Raw genomic sequence first — 26253 nt, 5'->3', positions numbered from 1 at the left:
CCATTGCCCCACCATGAGTGGTCTCATTTCAGGCCAGGAGTTACTTATCTTGGGAAATATCGAGCAGCGAGCGGTTCCCCGTACTTCTCCAGTATTAGCTCTGTGTGATGGTTAAGTTAAACTCTACTTTCCTATGAAATGATAGGGCCATGCCAAAACCCAGCATGCCCTCTTTCTCTGTCTGCTTTGTCTATTTCACTTGAACTTATCATTTGACTTCCTTTGTATTTCACTTATTTATCTTGTTTTCTGTCTGTCTCCCCCACCACAAGGGAAATTCCATGAGAGCAGGGATGCTGTTTTTCATGGCACACAGTAGGTCCTCCATATTGCATGCCCTGGCGTTCGTTACTGTGTGCTGGATACTGTGCTAAGTGAATTCCATGCCTACTCTCGTTCCATCTTCACAATGACCCAATCAGCAGGGCTCTGTTATCACTCCATTTCACAGATGAGGAAGCTGAGTTTCCACAAGACTAACCTACGTATCCCAGGGCCCATACCCTGTGAGAGGCAGAGCTGGGGTGTGGAGTCAGGGTTCCCGACTCCCAAGCCTGGGTTCTTTACCTTTATAATTTGAGAAATCTGTGAAATGCCATAATGCTATTCTGAACTCCGTCTTGCTTGCCAGCCAACGTGTATTCATAGCAGCAGCACCTACCTACGTTTGAGCTGCAGTGAACACGGATATGCAGACATTCCATATTTTCCATCTAAAGGCTATGCTTGTGGGCAGGGACGGGTCTCGCATACCCTGGCGTCCCCACAGCCTGGCCTGTGCCTGGTGCATGTGGGCTCTCTCTGTTGGATGATGTCGACATGCGTGGTGGGACAAAACATCGCGGAGTAATTCTGCCAGCTCCCTGCCATCGTCTGTGTCCGTAGAGAGGCAAGTGGTATCCAGAGGAATGTAGTCTTTTAAAGGAAACTTTGTGGAATTGAATAAAATACTACAGAAAAGCACACAGATCCTAAGTGTATGCTTTGGTAAATCTGCACAAATCGAACAGATCCTTGTAACCTGTACCCAGATGGAGACACAGTACGACCGTCCTTGAGACGTTCCTTGGGCCCCTTCCTGCTACCACTCCCCCAAAGGTGACCGCTCCCCTAGCCTTTGCCAGTGTCCGTACCTTATATAAGTGAACTCATGTACCCTTTTGTCAGTGAAACTCATATTGCCGTGGAGGCTTGTGGTCTGTTCCCTCTCACTGCTGTACAGTTTTCCACTGGGTGAATTCGCCGTCATTTATTTATGCGTTTTACTGTCGAAGGGCACTTGTGAAGTGCCGCTGTGGATCTTGGGGCCTGGTGACCATGTGTATACATTCCTGTTTTGGGTATCTAGCAGTGGACATCCTGGGGTACAGTGGGTAGGGGTAGAGTCAGCTCTGTCAGGTGCTGACAGGTCCCCTTCCAGAGTGCTATATCCCAGCTCATGTTCCCACCAGCAGTGCAGGAGCATTCAGCTTTCTCCACATCCCAGCCATCACAGGATACTGTCATTTTTACACCCCATTTTTTTTTCTTTTATTGTAACATACACATAACATAAAATTTACCATTTTAACAATTTTTAAGTGTATAGTTTGTGGTATTAAGGACAATCACATTGTTGTACAACCATCACCACCATCCATCTCCAGAACGCTTTCTCTTGCAACACTGAAGCTCTGTCCCCATTAAGCAGTAGTTCTCCATTTCCTCCACTCCTTCCAGCCCCTGGCACTCACCATTCTACTTTCTGTCTCTGTGAGTCTGACTACTCTGGGTACTTCATATAAATGGAATCATACAGTGTTTGTCTTTTTGTGACCGGCTTATTTCACTTGGCATAATGTCCTCAAGTTTCATTCATGTTGTAGCATGTGTCAGAATTTCCTTCCTTTTTCAGGCTGAATAATATACTCCACTGTTTACATATGACACATTTCGTTTCTCCATTCATCCATCAGTGGACACTTGGGTTGCTTCCACCTTTTGGTTATTGCAAATAATGCTGCTGTGAACACAGGTGTACAAATATCTGGACAAGTCACTACTTTCAGTTCTTTGGGATAAATACCCAGAAGTGGAACTGCTGGATCAATGGTAATTCTATGTTTATTTTTTTGAGGAACCTACAACTGTTTTCCATAGCAGCTACTCCATTTTTATATTCCTACCTGCAGTGTACAAGGGTTGCAATTTCTTTATATCCTTACCAACACTTGTTATTTTGTAGTTTTTGTTTTGACAGTGGCTAGCCTAATGATGGGTATTGAGTGTGTGTGTGTGTGTGTGTGTGTCCATTCTGGTAGGTATAGTGTTTAGCTGGTGGTTTTCATTTGATTTCAGAAGAATGACGTTTTAATGAATTTGTCTGGATATCTGTCTTGAAAATTGGTAATTTTATTCTAGGTTGTTGGAGGTGCCTTTGTACCACCAGCAGTGTGTCTTCTAATCACTGTGATGCTTCTAGTACACAGTAGGCGCTCAGTACATTCTTGTTGAGTTGAATTAAGTTACTGGTGGGAGTGACAGCTGCGTATTGGGATTCCAGCCGAGAGAGAAAGGACATCCTTGGACGGTGGAAACTTAAGAACCACACTTGTCTCAACAGGCTGACCCCGACTGCAGCCTCATGCCTGCAGGGACACCAGTATTTCTCTTTCTTTGCAAGAAAAGACCTGTTCACGTTCCCAATTTCTTGTCTCAGTATCGGATCATAACCCTAAGTTCTGTGTCTCGTGGAGTAGAAGAAATGGCAGTAGATGAATAGGTGTTTAGGGCAGAAACAGCTGCCTCTGTGACCTCCATGGGGCCCCTCCAGGAGCCTTGAAATGACAACACCCCTTCCTAAGTGGCATATGAAAAGCTAGCCTTGAAGCTCTGACCAAATATGGCCACATCCATTTGGTGTAATTAGTGCAGGGCGGCACCTTCTGGAAATAATGAATCAACAGAGCCGAGGGCTCAAAGCTGTGGGACCTGCGTCTGCCCCCGGCCAGGCCTGTACCCTGATGGTTCCTGCTCCCCAGGCCGCTGCGCTGTCTGCGGCCATTTTAGCCCCGCAGCGTGATCAGGCCAGCAGCCAGCCACTCATTTGTACTGTGTACTGCTTTTATTTTTAATTAGAGTTTTTTTTCTCTTTTCTCTTTCATCCACTTGTTTGTTGTACTGACAGATACAGACTCTGGGCAGCTTGAGCTGATTCCCAAGTGAGCTCTGGGCTGGCCTGTCCGACGTCAGAGGCTGGTTTCCCCGAACAGGAAAACCTAGTGACGCGTCACACTTTGCCTCCCCAAGGGCCTCTTCCTTCCCCTTTCTCATTTCTTCCCTTCTTCCTCTCTTTTCTATAGCCAAGTGGCTGCTCGGTGGCGTTCACTGCTGCCAGCATTGTTATCATCATTACAGGGCTTAGCAGGAAGTACGAGAGTCGGACAGTCAGGAGCCCAGTCTTGGCTCCACTGCTTCTTTGTAAGCGACTTTGCCTCTCAGGGCCTCATTGACTCATCTGTAAAATGGGAAGAACAGTGCTGCACACCTCAGGGTGTTCTAATGAAAATGAACTGATGCTTGAAAAGTCCTACGCACCTTCAGCCTTTGTAGAAAGTAGCCCTCTTCCCTCCCTCCCTCCCGCCCTCCCTCAGTTAACTTATTGTGGGGAGTAAGGTAAACTCCACGTACCAAATTCATCTGTTCAGTGAAGAATATAAGTAAAAAGACTGTTTCCACATGTGACATCATGTGTGATCATAAGTTGGCACCTGCCTGAGTCTCCGTGATCGCATAGAAGTGGTGCTGAATCCTGCTTGGGTGGGTGGGAGCGTGGGTTGATGAAGGCTGGATGGACACTGAGGGACAGACACATTGCAGGGAGTGTCCTTGGAGCACAGGGCAGAGTGAACGATTATTCCCAAAACTCTCGTTTGCCCCCCACCAGTGATATTCTGCCACCCTGAGGTCTAGTCAGAGCCTCAGGAAGGTCTACAGTGGGGCGCCCGACAGGTAGCCCTGTCTTGCAGAGTTCAGGGGTCCCACCTCGGGTCTGCCACTCCCAGCTGGCTGGTCCTGGGGAGTTACCATACCTGTCTGAGCCTGCTTACCTTATGCATGTTGGACCAAAACATGGTTCTCATTTTTATCCCTCCCTCCCTCTCTCCTATTAGGTTTTTAGAAGACGGTGTTGATGGGAGGCCCTGTCCCCAGCTTTCTTTACACTGTCACAGGTTCTCTGAATGAGACTCAGTCATGCTGCCTTGTTCCTATTGCTCCTATAATTTTGGGAACAAGAGTGAGGTGGGGGTCACCCTGCCTGGGCCTGGCATCTCACTTCTTGGGCATCTCTAGCAGCCTTATGTCCCCAGTGGATGTGCGTAGGTAGCTCTGGGAGACAGAGCCACATCGCCTGGCTTCTAGGTCATTTACTTTCATTTAGGGATGGGCCCAAGGGGGTTTTCCCTAAATTTGTCCTCTGGAAAATTTCTTCAGAGCTTGTCTGATGTGTCCATAGAATTTAGGGTTAGAGCTAAGGCTAGTCCTTCGATGGGACATTGCTGGAGCCCTGGTGGACACAGTAAATAGCAAATTCATCCATTCACTTACCCACCCACTGAAACTTCCTTTGTGGCTCTGTGCTAAAAGTCACCTTAGAAAACAAGGAGAGGAAACATTCTACTCTTTTTTCTTATCCATCCATCCATCCATCCACCCACCCACCACATATTTATACTCCTTGAATGGTTTAAACCAGCCTTTGGCAAGGTATAGCTCTCAGGTCAAACCTGGCCTGCTGCCTTTGTAAATAAAGTTTTATTGGAACATAGCCATGGTCATTTGTGTATCGTCTATGGCTGCTTTCACGGCACGGCAGCACTGTTGAATTGTTATGACAGAGACCATGTGACTCACAAAGGCTAAAGAATTTAGTGTCTGGCTCCTCACAGAAAATGTTTGCCAACCTGTGGTTTAGATCAAAGGGCTAGAGTTCCAGTCCTGACTTCATTAATAATGGGGGGCATGGCGTAGGGCCATGTATTTCTCTTCTCTGGGTCTTGGTTTTCTCTCAGCTGTAAAATGGAATCATACTGGCACCCATCTCCTGGGTCAGTGAGAAGACTCTGCACGCAGCTGACCCACATAGGAGGCACAAAGATGACCCTTAATCAGGACAATTCCTCTGGACGTGGGCTAAGGTGGCGGACTGACATGCACAGTCTCTGTTCTCAGGAGCTCCTGGCTCACAAGCAGCTGACACCAGTGCACGGGAAGGTACCAGGGTTGAAGCATGCCCCCGCCTATGAGAACCCAGAAGCGGGTGCCCCTATTTCTAGGCTGTCATGGGCTACAGTTTTCAACAGCTGAACTATGCCATCAACTAGCATGTGTTTTTGAAGACCTGAAAGTTTGCCGTCCAATCCCTTTCGGTATCCTTACATCTGATGGGTACAGGCCTGCGTGACACTGGCAGGTGATGTTGGAGTTAAATTAATACTAACATGAACAAAACTATACAGTTGCCATTCCCAGCCTTTAACTCAGAGCTCTAATCTTGAACAAATGTGCCCTTTCCTTTTGCAAAAACGCCTATACTGAGCATGGCGAGAAGACTGAACATGAAGGGAAGTAGAGACGCCCCCTTCTGCCATGTTAGCCATGAAAAAAGTATCTTTTGCCATCACCTCCTCTGTGGCCCTGTGTCCAGTTTTGAGAAGGACGCTGCCTCTTCTGCAGGTCTCAGGAGTGCCCTGTGTGAAAGATGCACTCCACCTTATGAGGAAATGGAGCTCCATTGCTGGCCTGTTTCCATCCCCCAAACTCAGGAATCCTCGTTCTCCCAAAGGCATAGGTACCTGAGAAAGAGCAGGCCCTACAAAGAAGCTCGTTTTTATATAAAACCTCTCTGCAATTCCCCTCAAACATGTGTTTCTTGGGCTTAAATATAAGCATTTTATCCTGTGCCCAGGAATCCCACTCCTGGGTATTTACCCAAAAGAGTGCTTTGGTTTCCCCACTCCACTCCCCTCCCCCCAAAATAAGTACAAAAAACGTAACGTTCACAGCAGCTTTATACACAATAGCCCCAAACTTGAAACAACCAAAGATTCATAAACAACATTGTAGGTGGGGAGGAACACTGCTAAGCAGTGAGAAGACAGACACCCCAAACAAAAGGAGCCAGACGCAAAAGTGTGTGTGCTGTGCGCTTCCCCTTGTAAGAAGTTCCAGGACCAATCTGCAGCAATGGACGCCAGGACAGCGGACACCTCCGGGCGGTGTGGACCGGGAGGGGGCACGAGGGGACCTTCTGCGGGGGCCACACAGGGCTGTGCATGTGCAGAAGGGAATCCAGCTGAACACGGAAGCCTGTGCACCTTTGGACCTGACATACTGTCCTGCTTATATAGTATACTTTAATTAAAAAAAAAAAAAGGAAGGGGGAGAGAGAGAGAGAGAGAGAGAGAGAGAGAGAGAGAGAGAGAGAGATCCAAGAATTTGAGAAGGTTGGGCAGTCGAGGGCTGTGCCCCGGTCTGAGTCCTGTCCAGGTCTTCCTGGGGAGTCTTTGCACCCCAGTCTCATCTAACAACTTCTTATTCCCCGACCAGAGTCCAGCTCGCTGTGGCCCCCTGTGCTTTTCCTTTCCTCCATGGGAGTGCCTGGCACTCCCCTACCCACCTGAAGACCCAGCTCAGAGGTCACTTCTGGGACGCTTTCCCCAGTGTCCCAGAGTGTTCCTCCCCCACCCCCGCTTGCCCTTTGTTCCTACAGCCTTCGGTTACAGGTGCTTATCACATCGTGTTGTCCTTTACCTTTGTACACCTCTGTCCCCGCCCACGCTGGCGCCTGAGGCCCTGGTCATCTTGGGGCTCCCGGGCCAGTGTGTGGCAGAACAGGCCAGGGACGTGGGATGGTGGATACGGACCTGGCCTCTGAAGTCAACAGCGAGGTCTGTCTGCTGACCCACTGTGACCTGGGGCCCACTGTTAAACTGCTGCAAGCCTCCCTTTGTTCCTTTTTATACAGGGGTCCTACAGGATCCTTGTGAAGGAGATGGTGCCTGGGGACTGCCTAGCTGCGGGCCTGGCCTGTGGGATATGCTTGATCTATGTGGGCTGCTGACTCATATGGGTGGAAGTGTGCTGACGTTGTGTCATGGCCTCCAGAGCTGATCAGTTGCTCCGATGGAGAAGGTGCCCAGTGGCACAGATGCTGAGCACCACGCCCTGGAGACCAGATTCCCATCCATCTTCCCATGTCTGTGATGGCGACTGGGGTTGGAAGGGTCTGAATGTAGAACTACAGCCCTTTGCTCTATTATTAAACCTCTTGAGCCATTTGGCCTTAAAAGGGGGCAGCTGCCGTGGCTGGACTCGTGATTAATGAGCCAGCGTGCCTCCCGCCTGTCTCCACGGAGCCCGGTCCATGGAGAACAGCCTGGGCCTGCCCTGACACTGACCTCCTGGCCCAGCCTCTGGCTCTGCTGAGGCCAGGCTGGAGAAAGGCGGTCCAGGGGCTCTTCCTGAAGGTCCCACGGCCCCCCAGGCAGCCCCTTCTGAGCCCCCAAGGAGGACTGGGCTGTGACAAGGCTTGACTGAGATACGGGGCAAGAGGCGGGCACGCCTGAGGTGAGCAGTGCTGCACGGCTCAGAGCTCCTGGGGTGCCCGCTGAGGGTCCGGCCCACACCGTCCATAGCTGATAGGGTCCTGCTTATCATCCGTCATCCAGAGCTGCGTGGTGTCCTGTACACCAGGCTCACTCCGACCCAGAGACGTCCTCTCTGGTCTCACTTTCTGGGGTGATCTGTGGGTGATAGAGGGACTCGGAGAACATTTGTGCAAAGCCCCTTCTTCCTTCTTGTTGAGGCTTTTGGAAAATAATCACCCGGGTATAATGAGCTCCTTCTTAGCACCTGGCACCGTGCTGGGAGTTGAACTCTCTCATCCTTCCCTGCCTGCAGCCCCCCAAGTCCTGGCCTTCTTTCTCAGGCAACCCTGTGTAATACTCTCTTGGGGTGACAACATGAGCATAGTTACTTATCAAGGTCTTACGAGGTGCTGAGCTATACACACTTAATTTCTCTCCACAAACACCCTTAAGATAGGTATACTGTTACCTTTTTTTATTGCTATATAATTCACGTACCATAAAATTCCCCATGTGGGTCATATGGAAACTGTGTAACTTTTTGAAGAACTGCCAAACTGTTTTCCCAAGTGGCTGTACCATTTCACATTCCCACCATCAGTGTATGAGCATTCCAGTTTTCTCACATCCTCTGTAACACTTGGTATTATCTTTTTAAAATAGTAGCCGTCCTAGTGGGTGTGAATACTAGCTAAGTTTTCCACCTGAGAAAAATGGACTCAGAGAGGCCAAGTGACTTGCCTAAGGCCACACAGCCAGCAAGTGATGGAGCCTGGATTCGACTCTAGAACTTCTGATTTTTTTTGTAAGCATCTTTTTAGTGAAGTGTAACATACATACAGAAAAGTGCACACATGGAGTCCCGCTTGATGCGTTTTTACAAAGTGAACACACAGTGTCACTACCAACAGGAATCAAGACCTAGAATGGTACTAGGCCTCCAAAAGCTCCCTCCGGCCTCTTTCCAGCACTGTCCCCGTCCCGGGGTAACCAGCAGTGTTACCAGTTCTGCTAGAGGACGGTGCGGTGGTGTCACACTGGGGCAGACCTCCTGACTTCCTGCTCACTAGGCTGTCACATAGACAAAGGCCAGGACAGAAGTCCCAAGTTCTCTGTTCTCTTCCCCATCTGCCCTGAGTAGCCAGCCATGTGCAGTTGGTTAAGGTATGCTCAGAGCTTCCACTTCTGGTCTGTCGGGGGTCGATGGCAGTACTTGCCACCAGGCGGGCTGTGGGTTTCGGGGGATTGGTGGAGGTGGGAAGGACCATGCAGATCTGGGAAGTGGGCAAGGGGAGCCAGCAGGGGTGTTCCCTGCCTGGGAGGTCCTGACACTAGGGCAGGGGTAGGTGTTCTGTTGGGCCTGAGCAGGGGCCGGGGCCAGTCCCTCCGAACTCCAGACTCCCTTCCAAACTCCCTCTGAACCTTGATCAGTTACTCAGCTGTCAGAGGTGCCCAGCGACCCCGATGAAAGTCCCATGCCCTGAGGACACACAGACTTCTATCCTTCTGACCGCCTATTTTTTGGGGGTCATCTGTCTCCTCAGTTCCATGATTGTACTATGTCCCTGCCTTTCCCCAGGCCCTGGCATTAGGTCACATGTGGGAAGGGTTCTGTTTGTCGAATGAATATGTGAATTCAGTCCGAAAAGACCATTGCAGTAGCCACATTTCAGGTGCACAGCAGGCCACTGGTGGCCACTGCATTGGGCAGTGCAGCTGCGGTTCGTTTCCATCGTCACAGAAAGTTCTGTCAGATGGTGCTGATCAAGAGTTGTTTATGCTGTGAAGAGTTCAGAGTAATCACCCCCGCTGCCAAGATAAGATCAGACGAAACGCCATGACACACAAGAAGGATGTATTTTTGTCACAAGAGGTTTTCTTGCTCAAAACCCAATTACTTTTACTTTACACATAATTCTGATGTGCTTGGCACTCTGATTTCATAGGCTACACCAGAGGAGGAGTAACCATTTGTGGGTAGGGTATGAGGGAAGGTACATTGGCAGCAGAAGGAAGTAGCCCTTTGGCATCAGGAGAATGATTGGAGTCACTACACAAAACAGACAGTCGCCCCACGGCCAGCAAGTGTAGCAGCAGTCAGCTCTCCGTCCCCTGGTGGCACCGAGACCATTGCTGGGCTGCCCCGCTCCCCAGTGGAGAGTCACAATGATACCATGGCCCTGGGGCACCCAGAAAAGGTTACATCATGCTCAGGATCTTTGGTTTATGGAAACAAGGGGCAAGGGGGAGTGTGAAAGGCATTTGAGGAGATTTGCTCTGGGGCTGGGGCCCAGACTGGCCTGTTTAGCAGCAGATTGTTACCTGCCGCTTTCTTTCGCTGTATAACTTTCCCTCTGTGGGATTAAAGAGAACATCAAAATATTTTGACAGGCCTTTCCCAGATGAGCACATGTGGGTTTCTGCCCTCGAGGCCAAGTGGAGCCATAGGTGGCCTGGCATCCTGCATGGCTGGGTGGCAGCGGGCAGGCAGATTCTGAGAGCCCTGCTCTGCCAGGTTCGGCTCTGTCCTCTCTGGTCCCGGCTCCTTTGTTGCTTAGCATGCACCTGTAACGTGTGTGCACACAGGTACGCATGTTGCAGTTTGGATCTGGCTAGAGGAGTGTGACGGAGCATGGTGATGGAGGCTGCAGTTTCGGGGTTGTGAGAGTGAATCTTGGGACTGTCTGTCCTTAAAAGCGGGGACCAGTGACATGCCATCACCTGTCCGTGCCCCAATTTCTTCTTCTGTAGCATGCAGATAAATAGGGGTACATGCAGCAGACCCCCCCATGTTGTTATGTGGTTAAATGAGATAATACATACAAGCCCTCAGCATGGTACTGGCCACTGGGAACTGCCTGATAGACGTTAACCAAGGGCACATGTGCCTTCCTGTGTCAGGGACTTCAGGAGGGTGGTGCTTGCAGAGCGTGCGTCCTTCCTGTCCCTGGAAAAAATACGCAGCAGGCTGTTCACAGTCGCCAAAAGGTAGAAACAACCCAAATGTCCATCAGTTGATGGATGGGTAAGTAAAACACGGCGTTAATGTCCATTAAATGGAACATTATTTAGCCATAAAAAGGAACGAAATACTGATACATGGTACAACGTGGATGAACCTGAAAACATTCAACGAAAGGAGCCAGATAGAAAGGACCACATATTGTACGATTTCATTGATATGAAATGCCCAGAACAGGCAAATCCATAGAGACAGATCGCAGACTGGTGGTCATCAGGGACTGGGGGGGGGGGGGTTACAGGGAGTGACCCCTTAATGGGTATGGGGTTTCCTCTTGGGGTGATGCAAGTGTCTTAGAACTAAATTGAGGTGAAAGTTGCATTGTGAATGCACTAAATGCCATTGAATTGTATAATACATTTAAAAATAGTTAATGTTTAATGTTATGTCATGACTTTTATCTCAAGTTTTTAAAAAGCAGCAGGGGGAGGTGAGGGCTGAAGCCACTCCCCCAGCTGAGACCCTCCCTCGTACCCCCCCCCCCCCGTGGTCATGGCGTCATCATTACTGTTACAGCCGCTGTTGTTCGCTGCCCAAGGTGGGGTGGGGGCTCCCCTGCCCTCCGACCTGACATCGCTCCTTTGAGGCCAAGGTTCGCGTGGGGTGCGGGCGCTGGGAACGAATCCTTCCTTATGCCAGTGGGGCGGTGCCACCTGGAAGCAGGCCGTGCAGTGCAGGTCCCCCTGCCCCGTGACTCAGTGACCTCCCCTTGTGGAGGATGGAGATGTGTCCACAGCCTGGCATACTCCGCAGGCTGCCCGGCGCCAACCCCTCCCGTAACACACAGCCTGCTGGTCTCGGCCCACATCCCCAGCTGGCCAAGGTTTCCCAGCCTCCCACTTCCTCCTCCCACCGGAGCAAGCTCCTTGAGGGTGTTTCCAGACCAGCTTTTCCTTTTGGAGTCCAGAGCCTCCTCCCTTGGAACAGCGCTGGCGCCTTGTTGACGCGCGCCTTGAGTCAGTCTGAAGCCTTGTATTGGGGGCCGGGCCTCTGATGTCATGATTCATATTCACTTCTAGAGAAATCCCCATGGAAACCAGCAGGCAGGTTTGAGCGGGAGGGAGCTGGCTTCCCAAAAAGGCAGGGAGGCAAAGACGGAATGAGGGGATGGGCTTCAGTGGGGGATGTGTCAGGAGCCTTTGGTCACCCCACTCCATGCCTATCTGATACATGGGACGTCCAAGAAGGTGCCCAGTTTGGAATATCAGCTCTGAAGGCTTTGTGGGGGGGTCATTGGAGGCCCTGGTGAGCCCCCTCTCGGTCCCGCTTACTGTAGCCCCCGTCCAGGTATGGAGGGGACACCAGGAAAGAAGCTCATCTTGGAAATGAAAGCAGAGGGAGAGTATTCTTTTCCTGGTCTGGCAAATGCAAAGACCCCCAACCTAGCCCCTCCTCAAGCCCTGAGCAAAAGTACACAGGCACCCCTAACCTGTCCCCTGACTCCTATGGGAAAGCAGTGTCCCCAGGAGCCAGGACCCTGGGGACTTCTGCCACTCCAACACCTTGGGGTGTGTCACGTGGCAGGCACTCAGCGACCAGGTGGTCGCACTGAGCTCACCCAGTCAGAGCGTGGCTTCTAGCAGGACCCAGTCATCCGGGAGCCCAGGATGAAGGCCCCACCAGTCTTAAGCATGGCTCCCCAGTTCTCGTTAATGTCTCTTTAATGAGTGCAATTTGGCAACGATATGAAATATGCTCTTACCCTTTGTCCCAGTAATTCCATTTCTGGGAATCTGGCCTAAAGAAATAATCCTAAATATAGGGTAGAGAAACATGTTTCATAAGGATGTTCATTGTGGAGTTGTTTAGAGTAGCCAAAATGAATACTGCCTCACTGTCCATGGGAGGGGGGAGAAGTGGTGGTGAATAAATGGTGGCTGAATATTTTACAGCCACTAAAATGGTGGTTCTGGAGATTATTGATCAGAATATGGGATGTGCACATGATGTAACGTTATGTTAAAAAAAAGAGTTATAAAATTATATGTACTGCTTGATTTGGGCTGTGTAAAAAGAAAATATGTATAAAACAATAATCAGGAAGGTAATATACCAAAGCGCTAATGAGTGATCTTGATATGATTTTATCTGAAAGATTTCATTCAGTTCATCATCTCCCAAATTATCTTGAATATTCATGCATTGCCTTTCTTTGTCCAGTCTGAGTTGTAATTTACATGCAGTGTAATTCACCCTTTTAGTGTGCAGAGCTGAGTTTTGACAAACATATACAGTTGAGTAACCACCACTGCAATCAAGATACAGAGTATTTCTAGCACCCCAAAACATTCCCCCGTCCCCCTGGGTACCCAGTCTCCTCCTGTCTCAGCTGATCTCATTTCCATTCGATAGCTTGGCTAATTCTGGGATGTCATATACACAGAATCACAGTGTGTCTTGCACTGCTTTTGCATGTAGAAATAACTTTTAATCTGCTTATCATTCTCTTAAACGTACCTCTTAGAGCTGGATTTCCTAGCTTCCCTCAAGTGGAGGAGAAGTTAATTTTTCTTTTTTTTAATCTAACTCAGCCCTTACCCCACACCCGAATCTCCTCCTGATGCAGCTCTGACCATCATATTCAAACTGCCAGGGAATTACCAGTTATCTGTAAAATCCTCCCAAGAGTGTGAAAGTACCTCGGATGGAGGGCTCCTTGGTCAGCGGGAGCTCATGCCTCACCCAGAAAGCAGCGTGTGGGTGCTTTGGACCCCGATCTGTCCCCTCCCCTTGGTGACGATGATGGTAACGGTAACAATCGTGGTAGTGGCAGCAGTTAATTTTTCTTAATAAACGTTTTGTTTTGGAACAGTTTGAGATGTACAGAAAAGTTACAAAGATAGTACAAAGAGTTCCCATATATCCCGCACCCCATTTCCCCCGGGGTTAACATCTTCCAGAAGCATGATATATTTGTCACAACTAGTGAACCAATGTCGATATGCTATTAACGTTCCTTTCTACTTTGTTTAGTTTCCTTAGTTTTTACGAATGTCCTTTTTGTGTCCCGAGATCCCACAGTACAATTAGTCATTGTGTCTCCATAGTCTAATCTTGGTTGGGACTTGCTCAGACTTTGCTTGTGTATGATGAGTGCTGGCCCTCAGTTGGGGTTTGATGTTTTTCTCGTGGCTAGACCAGAATTGTGGGTTTAGGGGAGAAAGACCCCAGAGATAAAGTTTAGTCTTTCTCACAGTAGTTCACTTCATTGAGCTTTTCAGTAAGTTCCAGATGCTGTGCTAAGCCCTTGAAAATTGGATGTTCTTTAAGGTTCCTGATAATTCTGTTAAATTCTCATTTTACCGTTAGAGGAAACAGACTCAGAGAGATGTGGTCACTTGCGAAAAGACACACAAAGTAAGTTGCTCAAACACAGGTCTCGCAGATTCTACAAATTTTGCTTTTAGCCAATGCTGCTTCAAACAGTGGGAAAGCAATACATCTGCTATTAAAAAACAACAACTATGTATTTATTTATACCCAACGTTTCCCCCAAGAGCCTGTGTTGCAACTTCTAATCAAGGCCACACTGAGACAGCTAAAGCCTAGGGTCATGAGAAAGGCAGACACAGGCGGTTAGCGAGCCCTTCTTATGTCAGATCGCACATGTCAGCAGAGGTCACCTGGAGTGTGTTGCCCGGCCTTGGTGTGGGCCCTGGCCAGTGTTTCCTCATGTCGCAGGGTCTCCGAGGAAACCGAGAACCTCCTGTGGTGGGAAATAGAAGTCCAAGGCCTTCTGCTTGAGTGCCCAAAATGTGATTTTCAAGAAACGAGCCTGGCCATGTGCTTAGTTTGGATCACCACGTCCAGCCCGGTGCGGTCGTAGACCTTGTTGGGATTTTCAGAACGGGGTTTTGTATCTCTCCGTCGTTTGTTATGGTCTAGCCACTTTCCGGATGTCCTTGCAGTCACGCCATAGCCCATGTCCTGTGGCCTGTGCATCTCTAGGGGTCAGTGGCTGGGGTTGGGAGTCCGACGTGACCTGGAGAAGGGAGAGAGCTGGATGTGGGCCACCAAGGAAAGGCTTTTGGCACAAGTGGGCACCCAAGTGCCATTGCTTCCTAAAGGAGATTTTTAAAAAATGTATTAATTTTTAAATAATAACCAAAAAAGCATCTTCCCATGTGTGTTATGATTTGTGATTCTAAGTAACATGCAAATGAGCCTTTTTTTATTTAGGAAACTATTTCTTCATTTATCAAGGAAATAATCACCTTCTCAGTGTCAGGTACTGTTTAGGCACTTGGAACAGAACGGGGGGAAATTCCTGTGCTGTGCTTGTGGTGCTGAAACACTAGCAGGGAGACAGGCAATCGGCAGCAAGCACAGTGAATATTTGAATGTGGGTTTGAAAAGTGAGCATATAACCAACCCCCCCAGCCTCTGGTTTCACTGGTACTCTCAGGACAAAATGTGCTGTTAGGGCTGAGTCACATACGCGTACTGCAGAGTATTGAGGACATAACGTGCAGAGGATTCTGGCCGAGGGCAGAGGGAAAAGGGGAGCCCCCATGTGTGCCTTTGGCACGCTGATATGACCATCTTCATCAGACATGGCGGTCCTGGATTGGTGCTTAGGGGTAGGCCATGTGCTGGTGAGAAGTGCAGGACGAACTTGGCTGCCTCCCCACCAGGGTCCGAGCAGCCTGGTTGCTCACCTGGTTGCTCACCTGTGCAGGAGCCTCCAGGTCCAGGTGAACAACCAGGAATCATTCCTCCCTGATTCCACGCACTCTTCCCAAGTCTGTTCTCCATGCAACACCCTCAGTGATGCTGTATGAAATTTGCCTAAAGCCTCTGCTTCGGTCCACCCCAGGGGAGTAATACTTGGACCCCCAGCTGTACTTACACATCCCGCCTAGAGTGGCCTAACCATCTCTCCAAGACATGCCTTACGCCAGTTCTCCCTCCCTGTGGCCTTTGGTTCCTCCCTGTACACTCCCAGGTTGTGCCCACTACTGGTCCTTTGCACTGGCCGTAGGCTCTGGGATGCACTTTCCCTCCATCTTTCCGCAGTGCTCCAGCTCTCAGCCACCTATCACCATACTCTGTTTTGATTCTTGGTGCAGCACTGCTGCTCTCTAATAGTTTATTTATTTGGGTATTTTGTCTGTTTGTTGTCTCTTTGCCCCACTGAGCTCCCGTCTCATTCACTGCTGTGCCCCAGCACCCAGCGTGGGACCTGGAATGTAATAGGTGCTCAATAAATATCTGTCAGATGAATGAATGAGTGAACGTGTGGATGAACAAATCAAGTGATCCATCAATCTTACTTCCACAGCCTGGTGACTGATGAGATAGAGAAATTTGAGGCAGCTTAAGCCTTCTCTGCCTCCACCACCACCACCATATCTCAACTTTGGCAGACAGAAGTTGCAATTTAAAGACCTCATGGAGGTCCTAAATCCTGGTAAAATGAACTTGTTGGGCCATGGACTTTAAATTGCGTCTGCCTCTTGGTTGCAGCACAGCATGGTGGTCAGGGAGCCAGTTCCCCAGTCAACAGCTGAGTTCAATCCTGGCCACGCCTCTTCCCAGCTGGGTGGTCTTGGGCAAGTCACGTGACCTCCTGAGCCTCAGCTACCTCGTGTGTGCAGCGGGATGGCTCTGCACCTGCCGTGTGGGACCATTAGGATTAAAGGAAGTAGCACGTGTCATGTGCCTGGGGAGTGCGTGGCTCACGTCAGGGCTTGGGAGATATTAGCTGTTATTCTTCTCAGCTGTGCTGTACTTGCCTCTCATTCTGCTGAAGTCTGGCTTCCTGGGGCCAGAGTGACATGGACGCTGCCAGTACCTGGCGGTCCGTGCATCCCCTTGGTGCCTGATGCCTTCCTTCTGTGACAGCGGAACTCACTCAGAGAGCAGTGAGTGGCTGTGAATTTCTTTGGCGCTACTCTCACCCCAGTGTAGACCAGTGATGATGGCTTTTATCATTCTTTCTTTCTACACAAATTGTTGAGCCCTTGCCAGGTGCCAGGCACTGGGGAGAGAGAGCAAGGACCAAGACAGACACCAGCCCGACCTCGTGGAGCTGCAGCCTGGCCAGGAGGCAGACATCAAATAGATAACAGGCGACATAAGTCCACAGTAATTAACTGGGGTGTGATGAGTATAGAGGGCTCAAGCAAGGATGCGACCGGGTGGGTTATGGTGTCCGGAGTTGTCGCAGGTTCCCGCCCCCAGAAGTCCTGTTGAGCTGAGATTTAGAGAGTAAAAGAGGAGATGACAGGGACGGGGTCACAGCTTTTCTGGGACAAAGAACAGGTTAAGAGTGTGATACTGTCAGCAGGCCTGTGTATGGGAGTTTGGACAGGGGCTGAAGGAGGAAGTGAGACCACACCTGTGGGGCCGGTCGGTGGTCGATGGAGTGTCCTTTCGTGTCAGGCCACCAGGAGCTGAGCAGGGGAGTAGGGGGATTGAGTGTGCCGATGTGGAACATGACCAGGGTGCTGAATGGAGAGCGATTATACTGGGGAGGGGAACGAGGCAGGGAGGTGGGAGGTGGGGGAGGCTATGACTGATTTCTGGGCAGGCGAGGGTGGCGGTTTGGACACAGCAAGGGCTGGAGGGCCCAGGCTCTGCCTGTGCTGGGCCTTGCTGATGCCAAGAGGAACAACGCACAGGCCTTTCCTTGAAGGTACCCTCAGTCTGGTCCCAACTGCATCCCTAAACAATGGGCGAGTTTCCACCGTGGCTCCTCCCCTCCAGCTGGATGCCGCCACCTAGGAAAGACAAAGTTCCTTTGGTCCCTAGAACTGCCAGGTGTCTGTACCAGCTAGGTTTGCTTGTTGCCACAGTGGGGATGTTTTCCAGAACCTTCTTCTGACTGTGGATGTTGTGCCTGATATTGTAACCAATGCGTGTCTTTTTCTTTTTTTTTTTTTTTGCTGCAGCCAACTGGGTACATGGAAAACTCAGTCTCCTACAGCGCTATTGAAGACGTTCAGCTGCTGTCCTGGGAGAACGCCCCGAAGTACTGTTTACAGCTCACAATTCCTGGGGGAACTGTCTTGCTGCAGGTAGGAGAAATAAACATGAGTAAGCAGTTTCTTTTCCCAGCCACGCTCACTCACCTCCTCTTTTCCCCCAGAGGGAGACAGCCAACTCTCAGGAGCAAAGGTGGTTTAATGGAAGGTGTTTTTTTTTTCCTTCAGGTACAAGAAGGGTATAAACCAGGGCTCACTGGAGGAAAGGAAAAGGGAACATGCACCAATGGAGCTCCTACTGCATGCTTGTCACACTTCTAGGAGCTTTACACATTGTATTTTTATTTCTCTTAACAAACCTGAGAAATAGATTTTCTGATCTCCATTTTACAGATGGGGAAAGTGAGGCACACGGGCATATTATTAGGCTTAAAAAGCTATAAAAAGCAAGGAGGCATCAGATGTCACCTTTTGCTCTACTTTGAGTGAGCAGTTTTTCTTACTTCTCATATATTTAAGTCTTTGAGACTGGAAGTATGAGTTGCGTCCTTGGAAAAGTGCGCGTTGTTGGCCAGGACTGTTGGTTGGAAGTGATCTGTATGCAGACTGTCTGAAGCAAAAGAGAAGTTGATGCTGTAACTGTATCAAAGTAACTGGGAAGTCTAAGAGAGAAAGGACTTCAGGCATAGGTAGATCCAGGAGTCAATGATATTAATATTCAGTCTCGTTTTTCTCTCTCTCTCTCTCTCTCTCTCTTTCTCTCATCTCCTGGCTCTGCTTCTATGTGCTGGCTTTATTGTTAGGCGGGGTGTCTCCATGTAGTGGGAAAACACGGACTTCTAGCAGCCTCAAGCTGTTACAGTCTTAGAGCTTGTAATCTTTAAAAATGTGAGAGCCCGTTTTCCTTCTCTTATATTTCTATAAAATCTCATGGAAGATTCTGATTGGCTCCATGCACCCCAGGGCATGCCCTGCCCTGGATTACGTGCCCAGCCTGACCACAGTCAGCTGTATATTCTGATAGCCTTACCGGGAGCTCGTGGACCGGTAGAGGTGGATCCCCCAAGAAAGGAATTATGGCAGAAAAAAATAACATGGCTGCTGAAGTACATACATGTGACATGTTCTCTGTCATTTCAGGGAGAGCTACCCCCATTTCCAGCAAAGACTCCAAGTCAGAAACCCCTCATTTAGAGAGAATGTATTCTCTCATCATTGAGAGAACATTCTGCCTTAGCCTTTCTTTGAGGGGCATTTTCTTTCTAACTCTGTCACTGCAGGGAGACCTACTCTGAGCCCAAAGAGGTGCTCCCTAAAACCTATTTCATAAGTGACCATTGAGTTGTGTAACAACATTGGAGCCAAGAGGCACGCAGTTTGACCTCTGAGGAATGCTGAGCTCAACAAGATCAGTATAATAGCTAAACATCCTTTAAAAAAATTCCGTTCTTTACTGTCATCTCTTGGAGGACACCAAAACCGTGCCTGCCTGTCTGCTGAGTCTGTGAAAGAGGTGGTCAGTTCCTGCCCCCTTGGGCTGGGGGAGGAGCAGCAGTGGAAGATGAGGGAGGCAATATAGCAGGATTTCATGGAAAGCTGAGAGGAGTCCGGTAACAAGAAAATCCCATTTGAATCACAGAGCATTGAGCTGGCCTGTCCCCTCTGCTGGGGGAGGAAGGTGAATAAGACCCTTGGCCCCACCCTTGAAGAGCTCCTGGGCGCACTGGGGAGACGGAGTCATAAACAAATAGCTAAAATAGAGGCATGCGCTGGAGAACTGGGAGTGACTCACTCAGCCTAGTGGGGCCAGAGTGGGCTCCCCTGGGATGGCAACATTAGAACTGGGCGTAGAGGGATGAGTAGGAGTGTGTCAGGATGGGGGGCACACACTCTGGGCAGAAGGAACTTGGGAGCGAAGCATGAATTAGGTGAGGGACTGTTTGCTGCCCTGCAGGAGAAGGGAAGGGGGTTCAGGCCCTGTGATTGCACCCGGAACTGTTAGGTCACAGCCAGATCATATAGGTCTTATTAGCGGAGTATGGAAGCTGTGGTTATGTTCTGAGAGCAATAGGAGCCATTGAAAGCTCCCCAGGGGGATGGGGGACAACAGCGGGATCAGTCTGGTTCAGGGCAGAGGAGCCTGGATGTGTGAGTGCAGAGGGAGGCATGAGACAGGGAAACCCTTGAAATAGCCCAGCTAGAGAAAGGAAAGCCTGAGCCCCCATCTCTCCAGGCATAGGGGTCACCACTCCACCAAGAGGAGTGGCAGGGGGGCCTCATTGCTTCTGGAGCTGGAGGGGGCAGCGGGACCCCCAAGGAAGTACCCTGAGTGTCACTGGCCCTGAGGACAGAGGTGCAGTGAGGCTTGGAGGGGTGTCGATGACTGGGCAGAGCCTGGAATGTCTCTTTAACCCAAGCCGTGGCTGCAGGCCGGCTGGGATGACTCGCCTGGCTGGGGCTACACCCGGCAGTGGCCTCACGTCAGAGCTTCCCCCGCGGTGCTTACAGACGGGCGGGCGGGCCCGCGGCTGCTCCAGCATCCCCATTGCTCGCTGCCCCCCACCCTGCCCCCCTCCGCTCCAGTGGACAGTGCAGCCGCATAGCCTGGGAGCCAGAGCCGGAGCAGGAGAGTGGGAAGAGGAGGGAGAGGTGGCCAGCAGTTCCTGGGAGCCAGAGCTGGACTCAGCTGGGGGGAGGAAGCAGACACAGCCTCCACCCATCACCCAGGGGAGCCGAGGTGGGTGCAGCTCGTCCCTGCCTGCCTCAGTCTTTCACTCACTGTCATTTCCATCGGCTTCTGCCTTGCTTCCTTCTTACTGTCGCCCTCCAGCCCTCCCTCCCATGATTCATAGATGGTGTGTGGCCGTCTTATTATGTAAATGGGCTCTGAGTCATCTTGAAGATGGGCTCCAGGCTGAGGGGTCCATGTGGTTACGGGGTGACCGGGGACCAGTATCCGGAGCCCCAGGATAGTGGCCCGAAATGCAGGGCAGGGCGCCCCTCACATGCCTTTGTGACAGTCGGTGGGATCCTTTGCTTTGGGCTTGTCCCTATTCATGTGATGGGACCCAGAGCCATGGCGTGACAGAGCAGTTTTCCCTGTTCCAGGTGGGAGGGAGGCCCAGGAAGCAGCCCGGGGTGCTCAGGGAGGGGCAAGGCCGACTTGAAGAGCTTCATCTGGGTGCTCTGGTCACCTGAGGATGACAGTACCTTGCCACAGCCACTAGCCACACAGGGCTGTTTGCATTTAAACTGAATGTATTACATCAAATTAAGAATGCAGTTCCTTGGTCCACCAGCCACATTTTGAATGCTCAATAGCCACATGTAGTTAGTGGCTGTGATATTGGACAGTGCAGATAAAGAACATCTCATTGTCACCCAGAGTTCTGCTGGATGGGCTGGGCCCTAGAACTGTTGATTTTGACCCATGTTCCATGCCCCCCAGCCCCCAGGGGAAATAGCCTTAGAATGCAAGTGGCTCTGGAATGTTCTAACATCCCTACATACCCGAAGAGGGTCCCATCCTGCTACATCCAATCCGGCACAGCTGTTCTTTACATGGGGCCGTGTCAGGGCTTGCTGGGGTCCCTAGCCTGCCTGGTTTCTCTCCCCCCCCCCCACCTCCCCAAGGTTCTCCGTATCCATATTTTCCTGTCTCTCTCTGACACTTTTTCTCCACTCTCCCCTCCCCTCCCTTCCCCTTCTCTCTCTTTTATCTGTTACTCTGTTACGTGCCCTGCTTCTCTAACAGTTTCTTTTTCTCTGGTTTCCTTCTCCAGGCCCCTCTCTCCATCCCAGTCCTTCTCTCTGTGTGTCTTGACTTAACTCTCTCTTCCTCTCTCCATTCTTCCCTCTTCTCTCCTTGTCCCTCTCGCAGGGACCTCCTTACAAAGCTGCTTTGTTGGAATTTGAATTAGTGCCTTGCTCAGACCTCGGGTGCTGACCTATCTGAGTTCAAGGAAGGTTAAGAGACACTCTTAGGCAAACATGCCTTCTCTCCAGCTCAGAGACACCGAGCAATCTGCCAGCAGGTCGAGTCACCAGACAAAGGCGCCAGCCTTGAGCCTAGGCCCAATTGGTGTGTTTCTGGATGCTTTGTGATTTTCAGCATGAGCTCCCTAATGCCATGTTATTAGAATCCCCGGGTGTAGAAAGGACCTATTTATCTTTGCTCCCTTAATGCCCTTTCTGCTGGTGTTTCATTGTGAGGAGGGAGCTACATAAGCACATAAATGGTGCTGTGAAAGCGTCCTGGGGGCTCCTCCCCAGCCCGTGGGGTGTCGTGGCAGCAGGTCCTCTTCCGGGGATTCTGCCTCCACCCACCGGTGAGAAGTGGGGAGGACCCACTGCTCCTAAAACAAGGCTGCCGGCGGGTGGGACAAGACCAGGGACAGCCTCTTCCCCGCGAGCCTCTGCTTCCTTCTGGAGCGGTTCCCAAGACCTGCTCTTCTCAATGACTTTCCCAAAAGTCCCCCAGGAGGCCGGGCAACTGTTTACCGCAAACACTGGCAGCAGGGCAGGCACTAGGCGGGTTCCCTTCTTACTGGAAGCTGGAGAGAAAGACCTTTCCGGTCTGAAGTGCGTGTGCTGTTTTTTCCCTAAGAAGTCAGCCTGGGGAAGGAGAACTTGGGAACAGTCACCCCCAGTGCACCCTTGGCTGTTTTTCTCACCTCTCAAGACAATGCAACAATGAGAGGGAACTTGGCACCTTTCGAAGAGGAAATTAAGCAGAATTTGCCTGGAACGAGGCCCTTTCTGTATTCGAAAGATTTATCACTAGGAGAAGTTGCGCTGGCCTGAGCAGGCCTGCCTCTTCCAGGGCTCTTTCTCTGGAATCTCGTCTCCTCTGAGTGACCCTCAGGACCATGAGCTGTGCCCTGTGTCCCAGGGGACCAGGTCACCCCTGCTCAGCTGCCCACAGGGCAGTATGGGGAGTCTGTCCAGAAACTTTTCCTCTCCTCCCAGCCGGGCACAGCCACAGCCTCTCTCCTGTCCTTGGAAGGCACTCAGAGACGCCTGCACAGGGATCCGGACATCCCCCAGCAGCCTCTGTCCTTTTCTGAAACTAGACACGCTGAAGGAAGGAACAGTTTATGGCCCACGCTTGCCTCAACCTTTCTGACCCCATCAGCAAGATGGGCAGTGGTCGTGTGGAAGCCTATGTGCTATGAGCCGCCTCCCCTCTCTGGAGGCAAGTTCTGGCCCCACCCTCTTGTTTGTGGGGTGGGGCCTCCTGGTGATTGGAACGGGCACCAAGTCCTTCCTTTTCTCTCCCTTTGTCAGCATAATGCTTTCAGATTTCCCAGCCCAGTTCCTGGAGCCTGTTGGAGCCCAAGCGTGTTTTCACATGTGGGGTGGACAGTAGCGCGAACAGGCTGTGGGGTCAGACAGACCTGAGTCCCAGCCCAGCTTTATCATTCTCTACCTGTGTAACCTTGCGTAGCAGCAGTAACCTCTCTGGACCTCTACTTTATCTGTGAACCGGCCCCATAATACCTGTCTCCCTGGGTATTGTGAGGATCAGAGATGTCACATGTAAAATACGTGGCACTGTGCTGGGTACATAATAGGTATTCAGGAAAAGACTGCCATGATTATTTCTAGCACAGTCCAATACAACTTGGAGAAAGGAAGCTATCAAGGGTGTGTAGTTCTTTTGAAGCTCTGCTACACATCACATTTTCTTCAATGAGCAGAATGGGTATAGTGATGCTCCATCCATCTGTCCATCCATTGATCCACTTACCATCTGTCCATCCTTCCATCCAATCTCCATCTTTCATCCATCTACCCATTCATTCATCCACCTATATGTTTATCTATGTGTTCATCTATCCATTCATCCATCCACCCACCTATCCATTTATACATCTGTTCATCCATCCAGCCAGCCAGCCAGGGCAAGCCAGGTTATGCCAGGTTATGCTACAGTGACAAGTAGCCCCAAATTCTAAGTGGCTTAAAACAGTAAAAGATTATTTCTCACTCATGCTGAGTGTCCATGGTGGGTCAGTTGGGAGCTCAGGTGGTGGAGGAGCACGCACTATCTGAAACGTTCCTGGTTACCTGGTTACCAGGGAAAGGGAACTTACTAAATAGTGCACTGGTTCTCAAAGGCCTCCACTGGAAGTGACACAGATCACGTCAGCTCATGTTTTGCTGGCCAAAGCAAGTCGCCTGGTTCCGCGTACCTACCATATGTTAGAAGGGAGCTGGAAACACTGGGGAAGGACATGATGAGACTACAGCAAGTCTAGGCCTTAGTTTCCTCATCAGGAACATGGCAGGGGAGGGAAAGTTGGCTTAAAGTCTGGTCCTTAACCTGTGGTCTATGGTATAATTGGAAACTGCCTGCACCATTGTATGTGTGTGTGCCTGCATGCGTGTTTGTGTGTGGTGCACAAATATGAGTATTACTTGGGTGTGACTTCATAGCTTGTTTCAGGTTCTCATAAATTCCCTAAAGGTTGAGAATCCCTGGACTCGGTGGCCCTTAAAATCCTTTTGAGGCTCAGATTCAAAGAGCCTCATTCATTATAATGAAAAAATGCAGCTGAGGCCTCTGTCTTCCTCCGAAGTGCAGGCAGTCTAGGGGGGAGGAGGGAGGCCTGTGGCCACTTCTCCTCTTTGGGCTGAGGAATAATAAGCCTGGTGGGTGGGGCGGGAGACATTCGCAATCTCCTTGCTGTGCAGGACACTCCCTGCTGGGGAGGAAGCGCAGGAAAGCTGGGCAGCATGATCCTTCTTGTCCAGCATCCTTGCACTTTGCTTTACATGTACTTCATTCATTCAGTAAAACTTTTAACACTGGCCTCACTGGGGAGGTCGCATCTAATCCTGCCTCGTTTCCCAATCCTGAGGGTGGGACTGGTAAGCTGCAGGGTTGGGATAAGGGTTCTACGCGTGGCAAGAAGAAGCACAGGCAAGTGGAAGAGAAGGATGGTCCTGGCTGAGGCATCGTGGATGGTGAGGGGGTTTGAAAGCAGAGAAAGGTGAGCACGTGGCATATGAGGAGCAGTGGGCAGTGGGGGCGATGGTGTGGTCAGAGGCTGGGTCAGACTCCTGGGTGGGCACCGGGCGTTTCCTCACCTGTGAGATGGGCATATTCACGTCCTCACCGCATAGTGATGAGTGTAAGGCATTTTGCACGATCTTGTTCAGTAACATCCAGTTATTGTTACTGGCCTGCGGGATCTCAGTTGATCCCCACGTAGAGAGCAGACTTCCTGTGCCTGTGTTACAGATGAGAAGGTCCACAGTCACACAGGTGTTTTCAGCTGGATTCCGCAGACTGCTCTGCTGCACCCAAACCTGCCCTCTTTCCAGATGCCACACTGACTCCTAGGGTTGAGACAGTCCCAGGGAGGATTGTGCTGGCCAGGAAGCTGAGTGTGGCTGCGCAAGGGGGCTTCGCACTGTTCCCCATGAGGAAAGACTTGGAAAACTCAGATTGTTCTGCCTGAAGAGGTTAGGCTGAGGGGGAGATGACAGACGCAAGTGAGGTGGTGGTTGATGTCACTGAAGAAACCCTCCACCTCTTCTAGAGAGCAAGTACCGCTGTGAAAGGCAGGACACAGTGGACCCAACTGAGCGTGGGGGCAGGAGAGAAAATCTATTGATCGGAGCTAGAAATCAGCTGGTGTGTGAGCTCTGGGACCTGGGAAATGCCAGGAGGGCTCGTGGTGTAACGGGGAGCAGCCGCTGCTCTGGGAGCTGGCTGGCTCCTTCCAGAGGAACCGCAGCAGGGAAGATGCCTTGGAACGTCCACTTTCTAGAAGAAAGAAGGGCCAGTGGGGCCATACATATCCATCAGGACTCTTGGATGCAAGCAGCTGAAATGGGCACAAGCTATCTTAAGCAGGAAAGGAATATACTAGAAGGATTGATGGGAGACTGGAGAGCAGGCTTAGGAAATGGACTGGAGCTAAGGCAGGTGGGGGACCAGTACCCATCTTTATAGGAAGACACCGCCCTACCTCATAATGAATTCTCACGCCCCCTCATCTTGACATCATTTTGCTCAAGACCCAGGTCCTGGGCAAGAGCTTCTGATTGACCCGGCCCAGATTCCTTGCTCATACACGGCCATGGGAGGGGCTGGGAGGCCCCTTTAAAGATCCCTAACCAGGGCTCGCACGTGAGGGAGGTTCTAGAATAGAAGAGGCTGGGCTGGTCATGGGAGAGACGGGTCTGTGTTGGATTTGTTTGCTGAGACGGAGGAAGGGAGTCAGCGTCTACCACTTACCACCACCCACACGGTTGCATTGTCTGTGCGACAGATCCCGACGGGAGCAGGTACTGCTGATCAGCGCTGGGGATTTGGGAATAAGACCCTGCTCTCTAGGAGCTCATAGTCCAGTCATTCATTCATTCATTCAGCAGGTCTCAGTCACCACTGTGGCGGTCACACACAGGCACGTATTTATAGGGCAGCATAGTGAGGCCAGTGGCACAGAACAGAAAGAGATTGAGGGTCTCTTTTCCTTCTCCCTCTCTTACACCTTCCTCTCTTCTTCTCTGTCCTCTCTCTTCCTTTTTGTCTTCACTTGGTCATTCAATCCAGCCAGTGACACCTAAACACTGCCCAGGCTCACTGTGCACCCTCAGAACTAATGGAACAACCCATGTTAGCACTAAACCAACCTGGCCATACCTCCAAGATTCATTTCCTACT

General features: G+C 50.6%; 1 protein-coding gene across 1 annotated transcript in view; it reads left to right on the top strand.

Moving 5' to 3' along the window:
* The window catches only part of CMIP (c-Maf inducing protein), a 233986-nt gene that overhangs the window by 126931 nt on the left and 80802 nt on the right, over window positions 1-26253 (top strand). Inside the window, exon 2 of the mRNA XM_019743707.3 lies at window positions 17544-17669. Within this exon, the coding sequence (XP_019599266.1) occupies window positions 17544-17669 (126 nt within the window). The remainder of the gene's footprint in view (window positions 1-17543; window positions 17670-26253) is intronic.

This window comes from Rhinolophus sinicus, chromosome 8 (assembly GCF_057876585.1).
Source record: "Rhinolophus sinicus isolate RSI-liver-muscle chromosome 8, RSI-T2T, whole genome shotgun sequence".
Taxonomy (NCBI): Eukaryota; Metazoa; Chordata; class Mammalia; order Chiroptera; family Rhinolophidae; genus Rhinolophus; species Rhinolophus sinicus.
Note: the sequence above shows the minus strand (reverse complement) of the source record. Positions and strands in the feature narration are given on the sequence as shown.